This window comes from Heterodontus francisci, chromosome 14, assembly GCF_036365525.1.
Source record: "Heterodontus francisci isolate sHetFra1 chromosome 14, sHetFra1.hap1, whole genome shotgun sequence".
NCBI lineage: Eukaryota > Metazoa > Chordata > Chondrichthyes > Heterodontiformes > Heterodontidae > Heterodontus > Heterodontus francisci.
Genome location: NC_090384.1, coordinates 45,921,401 through 45,934,573, shown reverse-complemented (window position 1 = coordinate 45,934,573; position 13,173 = coordinate 45,921,401). Strand labels below are relative to the sequence as shown.

General features: G+C 56.1%; 1 protein-coding gene across 1 annotated transcript in view; it reads right to left on the bottom strand.

The window, feature by feature from the left end:
- LOC137377290 (transmembrane protein 216-like) overlaps nt 1–12,934 on the bottom strand; it is a 29,591-nt gene extending 16,657 nt beyond the window's left edge. The window contains exons 1-5 of the mRNA XM_068046847.1: nt 12,839–12,934; nt 12,598–12,738; nt 3,357–3,373; nt 2,944–3,037; nt 617–709 (exon numbers count right to left, since the gene is read on the bottom strand). Coding sequence (XP_067902948.1) covers nt 617–709; nt 2,944–3,037; nt 3,357–3,373; nt 12,598–12,607 — 214 coding nt within the window. The 5' untranslated portion in view covers nt 12,608–12,738; nt 12,839–12,934. The remainder of the gene's footprint in view (nt 1–616; nt 710–2,943; nt 3,038–3,356; nt 3,374–12,597; nt 12,739–12,838) is intronic.
- Nucleotides 12,935–13,173: the final 239 nt, after the last annotated feature.

The following is a 13,173-nucleotide window of genomic DNA, read 5'->3' as shown; positions in this document are numbered from 1 at the left end:
TATGCTAAACCTTTCTAAAGCTCTGGTTAGGCCCCAACTACAGTACTGCGTCCAGTTCTGGTCACTACACTTTAGGAAGAATGTGAGGGTCCTTGAGGAGATTTACCAGAATGGTTCCAGAGATGGAGGATTATAGTTACAAGGTTAGGTTGGAAAAGCTGGGGTTGTTCTCCCTGGAGCAAAGGAGATTGAGGGGAGATTTGATCAAGATGTACAAGATAAGGACAGGCTCAGATCAGTTAGACAAGGAAAAACTGTTCCCATGAACAAATGGTACAAGGACTAGGGGACACAGATTGAAGGTTTTGGGCCAGAGACGCCAGGAAGAACTTTTTTTATGTAGTGAGCGGTAGTGATCTGGAGCTCGCTGCCCACAACAGTGGTGGAAGCAGAGACAATCAATGATTTCAAAAGGAAATTGGATGGACACGTGAAGGAAACAAACCTGCAGAGCTACATGGATTGAGCAGGGGAGTAAGACTGACTAGACTGCTTCACGGAGAGCCAGTGAGGACTCGATCGACCGAACGGCCTCCTTCTATGCCGTAAATGACTCTCCGAGATCAAGGTATGACTTGCTGATAAGAGCCACACCACCACTGTGACAATTACTTACCAAAAAATATCCTCATTATTTCAACTCCAAGGTACAGAAAGAGCATCACTAGATCCAAAGCCAGATTTGCAGAGGTATAGGGCAAGAGCAGACCTACAATATACAAAGCAGAAAAACATTACAGTTTGGGCTAAAATAGATTTATACAAAGCACATTGTTGGTATAGGATAAGCCCAGACCTACTACAGGGGAAACATATTAATGATACAAAGAACGATCAAATCAACAGCAGCTGTCTATTACCAGTACAGGCAGACTGTTGTCCAAGAGAATGGGAGATCCAGTTGTTATGACTCACGGTTCTCCAGATATTTTTTATTGTGCCCAACACAAACGTTTTGAAAGACAAGTCAGAAGCTCCAATTAATTGAAGTGAGGTCCTTGTCTTTGGTCCTGCCAAAATCTCCATTTCCTAGGCACTGACTCCACTCCCCTCCGAGGCTGAACCAGATTGTTTTCAACCTTGGTGTCCTATTTGATCCTGAGCTGAGTTTCCAACTCTGTATCCAATCTCCAAGACCGCCTACTTCCACTTCCATAATGTCACCCATCTCCACCCCTGCCTGAGCCCATCTGCTGCTAAAACCCTTATCCTTGCTTTTGTTACCTCCTGACTCGACTATTCCAATGCTCTCCGTGCCAGGCTCTCATCTTCAACCCTCTGTAACCTTGAGCTTATCAAAAATCTTACTGCCCATACTCTAACTCATACCAAGCCTTGTTCCACTGATCACTAGATCTACATTGGTTCCCAGTCCAACAGTGTCTGAATTTTAAAATTTTCATCCTTGTTTTCAATTCCCTCCATGGTCTTGCCCCTGTCTATCACTGTACCCTCCTTTAGCCCTACAACCCTGAGAACTCTGCATTCCTCTATTTTTGGCTTCTTGCACATCCCTGACTTTATTAGCCCACCATTGGCTGTTGTTCCTTCAGCTGTCTAAGGCCTAATCTCTAGAATTCCCTTCCTAAATCTCTCCACCTCCCTCTCTCCTCCTTTAAAACACTCCTTACCACCTGTCCTAATATTTACTTGTGGCTCAGTGTCATATTTTGACAACACTCTTGTGAAGCAGCTTGGGACGTTTTACTACGTTAAAGTGCTGTTATTGTTGTTGTATCTATAAACCCTGTTGAAATACATCTGCGCTTTCAGAAGTTAACCTACCAGACTGAGGCATTTAACTTAGACAATGAATAATCAGCTCCATAACACATGCACAGAGGCAGTGACAGTCACCTGTGCTGAATCTGGTGGAGCTATCCTGGTCAGATTATATCTTGGATACAAAGCCGAGTGATAGACCAGTTATTTCTGGCACTTGGGTGAGACACAACCTTTCTTATACTATAAAATTTTCTCCTCCCTTCTCTCCTAAAACAGTTGATTCCTTGACAGGTCTAGTACCATGCGTGCCATCCAATACCTCACCTTGATGGGCATTATCCACAACTGAACTTTCATAGGAAGTGGAGTCTATTCAATTGAAGGGCACCACAACCAAGACTGGTGCTATCATCTGAACACATGCAAACTCCAGGGATTTCTAGATAACAATTAGAAATAGGAATGCTAACTATCCTGGCTGAGATTAGCAATTTTAGTATAGAGCATATATAAAACATGAGATCCATAATTATACCTAAGTCGCTCACTGCATAAGCTTGTTGAGTCATCAGGGTCGATGCCATTTGTCTGGCTTTCTTCTAAAATTAAAACGATCAAAACAACAACACTGAAACCCTAAAATAGAAGCAAAATACTGCAGATACTGGAAATCTGAAATAAAAACAAAAAGTGCTGGAAAATACTCAGCAGGTCTGGTCTGGCAGCATCTGGGGAAAGAGAAGCAAAGCTAATGTTTCAGGTCAGTGACCTTTCATCAGATTCTGACGAAACATTAACTTTGCTTCCCTCTCCACAGATGCTGCCAGACCTAAGTATTTTCCAGCACTTTTTGTTTATATAACACTGAAACCCTAGTTTAGCTTTAAATACTTCAAAGACCTGGTTCTATAGGTTTATACAATCAATGGTGTGGCATCGAGCTGTACAGACTGCAACAGTTCAAGAAGGCAGCTCACCGCCACCTTCTCAAGGACAATGAAGGATGGGCAACAAATGCTGGCCTTGCCAGCAACATCCACTTAAGAGAGGCATGGAGAGCACTGATAAAATTGTAACCCAGCAGAATCACTGGATAATCTACTTTATCACTAATAACAAAATAATGTGATCTACATTGTTCTGTTGCCACAGATTAAACATGCAGATACAGAGAAAACAGATTTAAAATGTACTCACAAAACAGAATTCAAAACCTACTTTTGTATATGAAAAGAAGGATCTCTGCCACAAAGTATGCTGCATAGTACCAGCTGTTGAGTAGCAGCAGAATTTCCAGTGGAGTCAAGGAGAGCTGACGAAAAACATTAAGGAAACACCATATATGCAAATCTTTATTAATTGCAGCTTTATTTCAAAAGAATTTCAGTGTTGTTCCCAGCGATTAAAAATAAGGTTTCTCTTAATGCGGTTGACAATTCAGTTCAAAGTATGAGCTGCTTTGTATTGTGGACTCAAGTCAACCAGGTTCAAACAACCTAAAACTAATTTCAGCTAGATCCATAGGTCTCAGAAGTGAAGAACGATACTTCAATTCTCATTTGTTGCACTCAATTGTATTTGCATTCTCAAAAGAGTAAATTTTGCACCACCTTTAATTTACAAAAGGATACTATTGGAGGAGGCTTTCCTGCAAAACAAGACAAAAATCATTAAAAACTGTTGCACATATGGCTCCTGGAACTGCTCAATTTGAAAATACACCATTTGATTTGGCACTGAGTCAGGCAGACCAGGAAGGTCCAGATTTGATCTGTGCTGGCAGATGTCAGTCAAGCGATAGTAAGGGTACTGCAATTATTTTTGGGGAGAAGGAAATCAACTAATCCTGATATAGTGATCACCACTAAAACATGCCCAAGTGGACAGAATTCAGGCTGAACTATGTTGCTCATGGTAAACTGGCCTGCCAACGCCTTTTGTCTCAGTTCACAGACCAAGGTTGTCCAATTCTACACATTTTCATGTGCAGTTAAACTGCTGATTGGATGAGTGCCTCCATTTGTTGCTAGTTTATTGGGTATGTCACAGCCAAGTGGTAAGGGATGTGGGTGGTTCCCACTGTTCAACTCCCAACAGATTGCACCAAGTGTTTTTGTTCGGGTTTTAATTTCTTTTTTATTTGTTAAATAAACAGACAGGTTTTCTTGTAGGTTTAAAACAGAAAATTGTTTATTTATTGAGCAATATTCATTCCCAAAATTGTCACAACAGCACACACATACACACAAAAAGAGATAGAGAGGAAAAAGACTAAGTGATTTGAAGTGAGGTAGGTTTTCAGGATTCTCAGTAAACCTTTTAAAGCTGCAGGCATGGATTGTTTGTAGATTTCTCTACTGGTTGAAATTTCAGTCTGGAGACAGGGGAGCACTTTCAGTTCTCTGCTGCACAAGTGTAAGTGTAGAGCTCACAGCAGGGCACCTTCATTGGCTTGCTGGATTTCTCCCAGCTCTCAGCTGGACAGGCTATTGTGATTTTTTCCTGGGTTTCTCTCTCTCTCCAGACAGCTACTTTTAAGGTCAAAACAGTCTCACATCTTGTCTTTGTTAAGAGACATAAATTTCCCTCCCTGTGGTGACCCACAATGCCCCAGGATGTCCCTCCTTAAATAAGGAGACCAAAACTGTACACAGTATTCTAGGTGTGGTCTCACCAATGCCCTGTACAGTTGTAGCAAGACTCCCTACTTTTATACTTCATTCCCCTTGTAACAAAGGCCAAAATTCCATTTGCCATCCTAATTACTTGCTGTACGTGCATGGTAACTTTTTTGAGATTCATGTACTTGTATCTATATTATCCACTATTTAGATGCAGCACCACTTCACAGCCTCCAAAAAGGCCGGGGGTCCGGGAGTACATGAAGCCCTGCACTCACTGGCAACCAGATTTCCCACAGCCACCCCGTCCGGACCACCTGGAATTCCTCCCCACCAATTGCTGGCTGCCCAGACCTCCTCCCCCACATCACCATACCCCGGCTATCCAGACCTTCCCCTCCCACCAGGACCTCCCTCCTCCTCCTCCCACCAAAACCCCAAGCCTGGACCTCCTCCTCCTCCAACCAACACCCCCCCACCCCGGCCGCAAAACCCCCAGCCCTGACTTCCTCCTTCTACCCCCCACCAGCCTCCCAAAACCCCCAGCCCGGACCAGGGCCTCCTCTAACTCCTCCTCCCCACCACTCCCAGTCTGGACCTCCTCCACCACCCCCCCAAACAAAAGCCCCAGCCCAGACATCCTCCTCCCCCACCACCACACAAAAACACCCAGCCCAGACCTCCTCCCCCCACCCCAACAAAAACCCCAGCTCGGACCTCCTCCCCCACAACAAAAACCCCAGCTCGGACCTCCTCCCCCACAACAAAAACCCCAGCTCGGACCTCCTCCCCCACAACAAAAACCCCAGCTCGGACCTCCTCCCCCACAACAAAAACCCCAGCTCGGACCTCCTCCCCCACAACAAAAACCCCAGCTCGGACCTCCTCCCCCACAACAAAAACCCCAGCTCGGACCTCCTCCCCCACAACAAAAACCCCAGCTCGGACCTCCTCCCCCACAACAAAAACCCCAGCTCGGACCTCCTCCCCCACAACAAAAACCCCAGCTCGGACCTCCTCCCCCACAACAAAAACCCCAGCTCGGACCTCCTCCCCCACAACAAAAACCCCAGCTCGGACCTCCACCTCCACAACAAAACCCCCAGCCCGGACTTCCTCCTGCCCCCCACAAACTCCCAACCTGGACCTCCTTGCCACTCCCCCAACCAGGACTTCCTCCTCTCCCAACCCCCGCAACAACACCCAGCCTTACGATTTCCTCCACCATCTTCTCCACCCTCCTCTTGCCCCCTCCCCTTTCTCCACCTTCCCCGTCTGCTCCCCTCATCCTCTCTCATGTCCTCCTCCTCCTCTCCTCCCCCGCCTCTACCCCTCCTCCCCTCCCCCATCTCTTCCCTCCTACCCCCTGCCCCTCCCCTTCCATCCTACCCCCTGCCCCTCCCCTCCGACCCACCTCCCCTCCCCCCATCCCTTGTCTCCTCCCCTCCCCCCATCCCTCCCCTTCTTGACCCCTCCTCCCCATTCCATCCCCCTCCTCTTCCCCTCCCTCTTCTCTTCGCCTCCCCCCTCTTCTCCTCCCCTCCCCACATCCCCCTCCCTTCCCCTCCCCTTCTCGTCCCCCCACCCCACCCCTCCCCTTCTCGTCCCTCACCCCACCCTCCCCTTCTCGTCCCCTCCCCCCTCGTCCCCCTCCCCTCCCCCCTACCCCTTCTCGTCTCCCCTTTCCCCCCTGCCCCTTCTCCCCTCGTCCCCCTCCCCTCCCCTTTCCCCCTACCCCTTCTCGTCTCCCCTTTCCCCCTACCCCTTCTCATCTCCCCTTTCCCCCCTGCCCCTTCTCCCCTCTCGTCTCCCCTTTCCCCCCTGCCCCTTCTCCCCTCTCGTCTCCCCTTTCCCCCTACCCCTTCTCCCCTCTCGTCTCCCCTTTCCCCCTACCCCTTCTCCCCTCTCGTCTCCCCTTTCCCCCTACCCCTTCTCCCCTCTCGTCTCCCCTTTCCCCCTACCCCTTCTCCCCTCTCGTCTCCCCTTTCCCCCCTACCCCTTCTCCCCTCTCGTCTCCCCTTTCCCTCCTACCCCTTCTCCCCTCTCGTCTCCCCTTTCCCTCCTACCCCTTCTCGTCTCCCCTTTCCCCCCACCCCTTCTCCCCTCTCGTCTCCCCTTTACCCCCACCCCTTCTCCCCTCTCGTCTCCCCTTTCCCCCCTACCCCTTCTCCCCTTTCCCCCCTACCCCTTCTCCGCTCCCGTCTCCCCCTTCTCCCCCTTTCCCCTCTCGTTTCCCCTTTCCCCCTCCCCCTTCTCCCCTCTCGTTTCCCCTTTCCCCCTTCTCCCCTCTCGTTTCCCCTTTCCCCCTCCCCCCTCTCATTTCCCCTTTCCCCCTCCCCCCTCTCATTTCCCCTTTCCCCCTCCCCCTCTCATTTCCCCTTTCCCCTCTCCCCCTTCTCCCCTCTCGTTTCCCCTTTCCCCCCTCCCCCTTCTCCCCTCTCGTTTCCCCTTTCCCCCCTCCCCTTCTCGTTTCCCCTTTCCCCCTCCCCCTTCTCCCCTTTCCCCCCTCCCCCTTCTCCCCTTTCCCCCCTCCCCCTTCTCCCCTCTCGTTTTCCCTTTCCCCCCTCCCCCTTCTCCCCTCTCGTTTTCCCTTTCCCCCCTCCCCCTTCTCCCCTCTCGTTTCCCCTTTCCCCCCTTCCCCTCTTCTCCCCTCTCGTCTCCCCTTTCCCCCCTACCCCTTCTCCCCTCTCGTTTCCCCTTTCCCCCCTTCCCCTTCCCCTCTTCTCCCCTCTCGTCTCCCCTTTCCCCCTACCCCTCTCTCGTTTCCCCTTTCCCCCTACCCCTTCTCCCCTCTCCCCCCTACCCCTTCTCCCCTCTCGACTCCCCTTTCCCCCCACCCCTTCTCCCCTTTCCCTCCTACCGCTTCTCCCCTCTCGTCTCCCCTTTCCCTCCTACCCCTTCTCCCCTCTCGTCTCCCCTTTCCCCCCTACCCCTTCTCCCCTCTCGTCTCCCCTTTCCCCCCTACCCCTTCTCCGCTCTCGTCTCCCCCTTCTCCCCTCTCGTTTCCCCTTTCCCCTTCTCCCCTCTCGTTTCCCCTTTCCCCCTCCCCCTTCTCCCCTCTCGTTTCCCCTTTCCCCCCTCCCCCTTCTCCCCTCTCGTTTCCCCTTTCCCCCCTCCCCCTTCTCCCCTCTCGTTTCCCCTTTCCCCCCTCCCCCTTCTCCCCTCTCGTTTCCCCTTTCCCCCCTCCCCCTTCTCCCCTCTCGTTTCCCCTTTCCCCCCTCCGCTTCTCCCCTCTCGTTTCCCCTTTTCCCCCTCCGCTTCTCCCCTCTCGTTTCCCCTTTCCCCCCTCCGCTTCTCCCCTCTCATTTCCCCTTTCCCCCCTACCCCTTCTCCCCTCTCGTCTCCCCTTTCCCCCTACCCCTTCTCCCCTCTCGTCTCCCCTTTCCCACCTACCTCTTCTCCCCTCTCGTCTCCCCTTTCCCTCGTACCCCTTCTCCCCTCTCCTCTCCCCTTTCCCTCCTACCCCTTCTCCCCTCTCGTCTCCCCTTTCCCCCTACCCCTTCTCCCCTCTCGTCTCCCCTTTCCCACCTACCTCTTCTCCCCTCTCGTCTCCCCTTTCCCTCGTACCCCTTCTCCCCTCTCCTCTCCCCTTTCCCTCCTACCCCTTCTCCCCTCTCGTCTCCCCTTTCCCCCTACCCCCCTCTCGTTTCCCCTTTCCTCCCTACCCCTTCTCCCCTCTCGTCTCCCCTTTCCCTCCTACCCCTTCTCCCCTTTCCCCCTACCCCTTCTCCCCTCTCGTCTCCCCTTTCCCCCCCTACCCCTTCTCCCCTCTCCCCCCTACCCCTTCTCCCCTCTCGTCTCCCCTTTCCCCCCTACCCCTTCTCCCCTCTCGTCTCCCCTTTCCCCCCTACCCCTTCTCCCCTCTCGTCTCCCCTTTCCCCCCTACCCCTTCTCCCCTCTCGTCTCCCCTTTCCCACCTACCCCTTCTCCCCTCTCGTCTCCCCTTTCCCACCTACCCCTTCTCCCCTCTCGTCTCCCCTTTCCCCCTACCCCTTCTCCCCTCTCGTCTCCCCTTTCCCACCTACCCCTTCTCCCCTCTCGTCTCCCCTTTCCCCCTACCCCTTCTCCCCTCTCGTCTCCCCTTTCCCCCCTACCACTTCTCCCCTCTCGTCTCCCCTTTCCCCCCTACCCCTTCTCCCCTCTCGTCTCCCCTTTCCCTGCTACCCCCCTCTCGTCTCCCCTTTCCCTGCTACCCCCCTCTCGTTTCCCCTTTCCCCCCTCTCGTTTCCCCTTTCCCCCTACCCCTTCTCCCCTCTCGTCTCCCCTTTCCCTCCTACCCCTTCTCTCCTCTCGTCTCCCCTTTCCCCCTACCCCCCTCTCGTTTCCCCTTTCCCCCTACCCCTTCTCCCCTCTCGTCTCCCCTTTCCCCCTACCCCTTCTCCCCTCTCTTCTCCCCTTTCCCCCCTACCCCTTCTCCCCTCTCGTCTCCCCTTTCCCCCTACCCCTTCTCCCTTCTCTTCTCCCCTTTCCCCCCTACCCCTTCTCCCCTCTCGTCTCCCCTTTCCCCCTACCCCCATCTCGTTTCCCCTTTCCCCCTACCCCTTCTCCCCTCTCGTCTCCCCTTTCCCCCTACCCCTTCTCCCCTCTCGTCTCCCCTTTCCCCCTACCCCCCTCTCGTCTCCCCTTTCCCCCTACCCCCCTCTCGTCTCCCCTTTCCCCCTACCCCCCTCTCGTCTCCCCTTTCCCCCTACCCCCCTCTCGTCTCCCCTTTCCCCCTACCCCCCTCTCGTCTCCCCTTTCCCCCTACCCCCCTCTCGTCTCCCCTTTCCCCCTACCCCCCTCTCGTCTCCCCTTTCCCCCTACCCCCCTCTCGTCTCCCCTTTCCCCCTACCCCCCTCTCGTCTCCCCTTTCCCCCCTACCCCTACCCCCCTCTCGTCTCCCCTTTCCCCCCTACCCCTTCTCCCCTCTCGTCTCCCCTTTCCCCCCTACCCCTTCTCCCCTCTCGTCTCCCCTTTCCCCCCTACCCCTTCTCCCCTCTCGTCTCCCCTTTCCCCCCTACCCCTTCTCCCCTCTCGTCTCCCCTTTCCCCCCTACCCCTTCTCCCCTCTCGTCTCCCCTTTCCCCCCTACCCCTTCTCCCCTCTCGTCTCCCCTTTCCCCCCTACCCCTTCTCCCCTCTCGTCTCCCCTTTCCCCCTACCCCCCTCTCGTCTCCCCTTTCCCCCTACCCCCCTCTCGTCTCCCCTTTCCCCCTACCCCCCTCTCGTCTCCCCTTTCCCCCTACCCCCCTCTCGTCTCCCCTTTCCCCCTACCCCCCTCTCGTCTCCCCTTTCCCCCTACCCCCCTCTCGTCTCCCCTTTCCCCCTACCCCCCTCTCGTCTCCCCTTTCCCCCCTACCCCTTCTCCCCTCTCGTCTCCCCTTTCCCCCCTACCCCTTCTCCCCTCTCGTCTCCCCTTTCCCCCCTACCCCTTCTCCCCTCTCGTCTCCCCTTTCCCCCCTACCCCTTCTCCCCTCTCGTCTCCCCTTTCCCCCCTACCCCTTCTCCCCTCTCGTCTCCCCTTTCCCCCCTACCCCTTCTCCCCTCTCGTCTCCCCTTTCCCCCCTACCCCTTCTCCCCTCTCGTCTCCCCTTTCCCCCTACCCCCCTCTCGTTTCCCCTTTCCCCCTACCCCCCTCTCGTTTCCCCTTTCCCCCTACCCCCCTCTCGTTTCCCCTTTCCCCCTACCCCCCTCTCGTTTCCCCTTTCCCCCTACCCCCCTCTCGTTTCCCCTTTCCCCCTACCCCCCTCTCGTTTCCCCTTTCCCCCTACCCCTTCTCCCCTCTCGTCTCCCCTTTCCCCCTACCCCCCTCTCGTTTCCCCTTTCCCCCTACCCCTTCTCCCCTCTCGTCTCCCCTTTCCCCCCACCCCTTCTCCCCTCTCGTCTCCCCTTTCCCCCTACCCCTTCTCCCCCGACCCCTTCTCCCCTCTCGTCTCCCCTTTCCCCCTACCCCTTCTCCCCTCTCGTCTCCCCTTTCCCCCCTACCCCTCTCGTCTCCCCTTTCCCCCCTACCCCTCTCGTCTCCCCTTTCCCCCCTACCCCTCTCGTCTCCCCTTTCCCCCCTACCCCTCTCGTCTCCCCTTTCCCCCCTACCCCTCTCGTCTCCCCTTTCCCCCCTACCCCTTCTCCCCTTTCCCCCTACCCCTTCTCCCCTCTCGTCTCCCCTTTCCCCCTACCCCTTCTCCCCTCTCGTCTCCCCTTTCCCCCCTACCCCTCTCGTCTCCCCTTTCCCCCCTACCCCTTCCCCCTACCCCTTCCCCCTACCCCTTCTCCCCTTTCCCCCCTACCCCTTCTCCCCACCCCTTCTCCCCTTTCCCCCCTACCCCTTTCCCCCCTACCCCTTCTCCCCTTTCCCCCCTACCCCTTCTCCCCTTTCCCCCCTACCCCTTTCCCCCCTACCCCTTCTCCCCTTTCCCCCCTACCCCTTCCCCCCTACCCCTTCTCCCCTTCTCCCCTTTCCCCCCTACCCCTACCCCTTCCCCCCTACCCCTTCTCCCCTTCCCCTTTCCCCCTACCCCTTCCCCTTCTCCCCTACCCCTTCTCCCCTACCCCTTTCCCCCCTACCCCTTCTCCCCTTTCCCCCCTACCCCTTCTCCCCTTTCCCCCCTACCCCTTCTCCCCTTTCCCCCCTACCCCTTCTCCCCTTTCCCCCCTACCCCTTCTCCCCTTTCCCCCCTACCCCTTCTCCCCTTTCCCCCTACCCCTTCTCCCCTTTCCCCCCTACCCCTTCTCCCCTTTCCCCCCTACCCCTTCTCCCCTTTCCCCCCTACCCCTTCTCCCCTTTCCCCCCTACCCCTTCTCCCCTACCCCTTTCCCCCCTACCCCTTCTCCCCTACCCCTTCTCCCCTACCCCTTTCCCCCCTACCCCTTTCCCCCCTACCCCTTTCCCCCCTACCCCTTTCCCCCCTACCCCTTTCCCCCCTACCCCTTCTCCCCTTTCCCCCCTACTCCCCTTTCCCCCTACTCCCCTTTCCCCCCTACCCCTTCTCCCCTTTCCCCCCTACCCCTTTCCCCCTACCCCTTCTCCCCTTTCCCCCCTACCCCTTCTCCCCTACCCCTTCTCCCCTACCCCTTCTCCCCTTTCCCCCCTACCCCTTCTCCCCCTTCCCCCCTACCCCTTCTCCCCCTTCCCCCCCTACCCCTTCTCCCCTACCCCTTTCCCCCTACCCCTTCTCCCCTTTCCCCCCTACCCCTTCTCCCCTACCCCTTCTCCCCTACCCCTTCTCCCCTTTCCCCCCTACCCCTTCTCCCCTACCCCTTCTCCCCTTTCCCCCCTACCCCTTCTCCCCCTTCCCCCCTACCCCTTCTCCCCCTTCCCCCCTACCCCTTCCCCCCTACCCCTTCTCCCCTTTCCCCCTACCCCTTCTCCCCTTTCCCCCCTACCCCTTCTCCCCTTTCCCCCCTACCCCTTCTCCCCTTTCCCCCCTACCCCTTCTCCCCTTTCCCCCCTACCCCTTCTCCCCTTTCCCCCCTACCCCTTCTCCCCTTTCCCCCCTACCCCTTCTCCCCTTTCCCCCCTACCCCTTCTCCCCTTTCCCCCCTACCCCTTCTCCCCTTTCCCCCCTACCCCTTCTCCCCTTTCCCCCCTACCCCTTCTCCCCTTTCCCCCCTACCCCTTCTCCCCTTTCCCCCTACCCCTTCTCCCCTTTCCCCCCTACCCCTTCTCCCCTTTCCCCCCTACCCCTTCTCCCCTTTCCCCCCTACCCCTTCTCCCCTTTCCCCCCTACCCCTTCTCCCCTCTCGTCTCCCCTTTCCCCCCTACCCCTTCTCCCCTCTCCCCCTTCCCCTTCTCCCCTTTCCCCCCTACCCCTTCTCCCCTTTCCCCCTACCCCTTCTCCCCTTTCCCCCCTACCCCTTCTCCCCTTTCCCCCCTACCCCTTCTCCCCTCTCGTCTCCCCTTTCCCCCCTACCCCTTCTCCCCTCTCCCCCTTCTCCCCTCTCGTCTCCCCTTTCCCCCCTACCCCTTCTCCCCTTTCCCCCCTACCCCTTCTCCCCTCTCGTCTCCCCTTTCCCCCTTACCCCTTCTCCCCTCTCGTCTCCCCTTTCCCCCCTACCCCTTCTCCCCTCTCGTCTCCCCTTTCCCCCTACCCCTTCTCATCTCCCCTTTCCCCCTACCCCTTCTCCCCTCTCGTCTCCCCTTTCCCTCCTACCCCTTCTCCCCCTACCCCTCTCTCGTCTCCCCTTTCCCCCCTACCCCTTCTCGTCTCCCCTTTCCCCCCTACCCCTTCTCCTCTTTCCCCCCTACCCCTTCTCCCCTCTCGTCTCCTCACTCACCTTTCGCCATTTGCAACCCCAGCAACGGTTTCCAGTGTCTTTACGTCACTTCCTGGTAACCAGTCCCGGCTCAGACACACGCTGGATCGACACTTTTGAACCGTTTAAATCTTCTAAGCCATGTTTATCTGCGGCCTGCAACTGAAAGAGGCGACATTTTAAAAAAAATCATACTGGGCAGAGTAGGACTCACACCGTCTACTACCCCAACAGGGGAATTGGGGGATGGCGGAGCTCTGACCATTTCCGAGTGCAGTACTGAAGTTGGTGACTTCTGTTCCCCAGTCATTGTTGAGCAAGCTGATCTGAGCCCGGTCTACAAGCAGCGCTGTTACTACCACCCAACGTTGCTGGGCTGGTATCTCAAGCTTCGAAGTATGATACAGCGCAGGAGGAGGTCATTCGGCCGTTAGTGTCTGTTCCGGCTTTTTGGTAGATCTTTCCAAGTAGTCTCAACCGCACCCCCTTCACTTCATCCTATCAATTTGCAACGCTTTGCTTTCACATATTTTTCCAGTTTCCGTTTATAAGTTATTATTGAATCTGCTTCCACCATTCTTTCAGGCAGTGCATTCC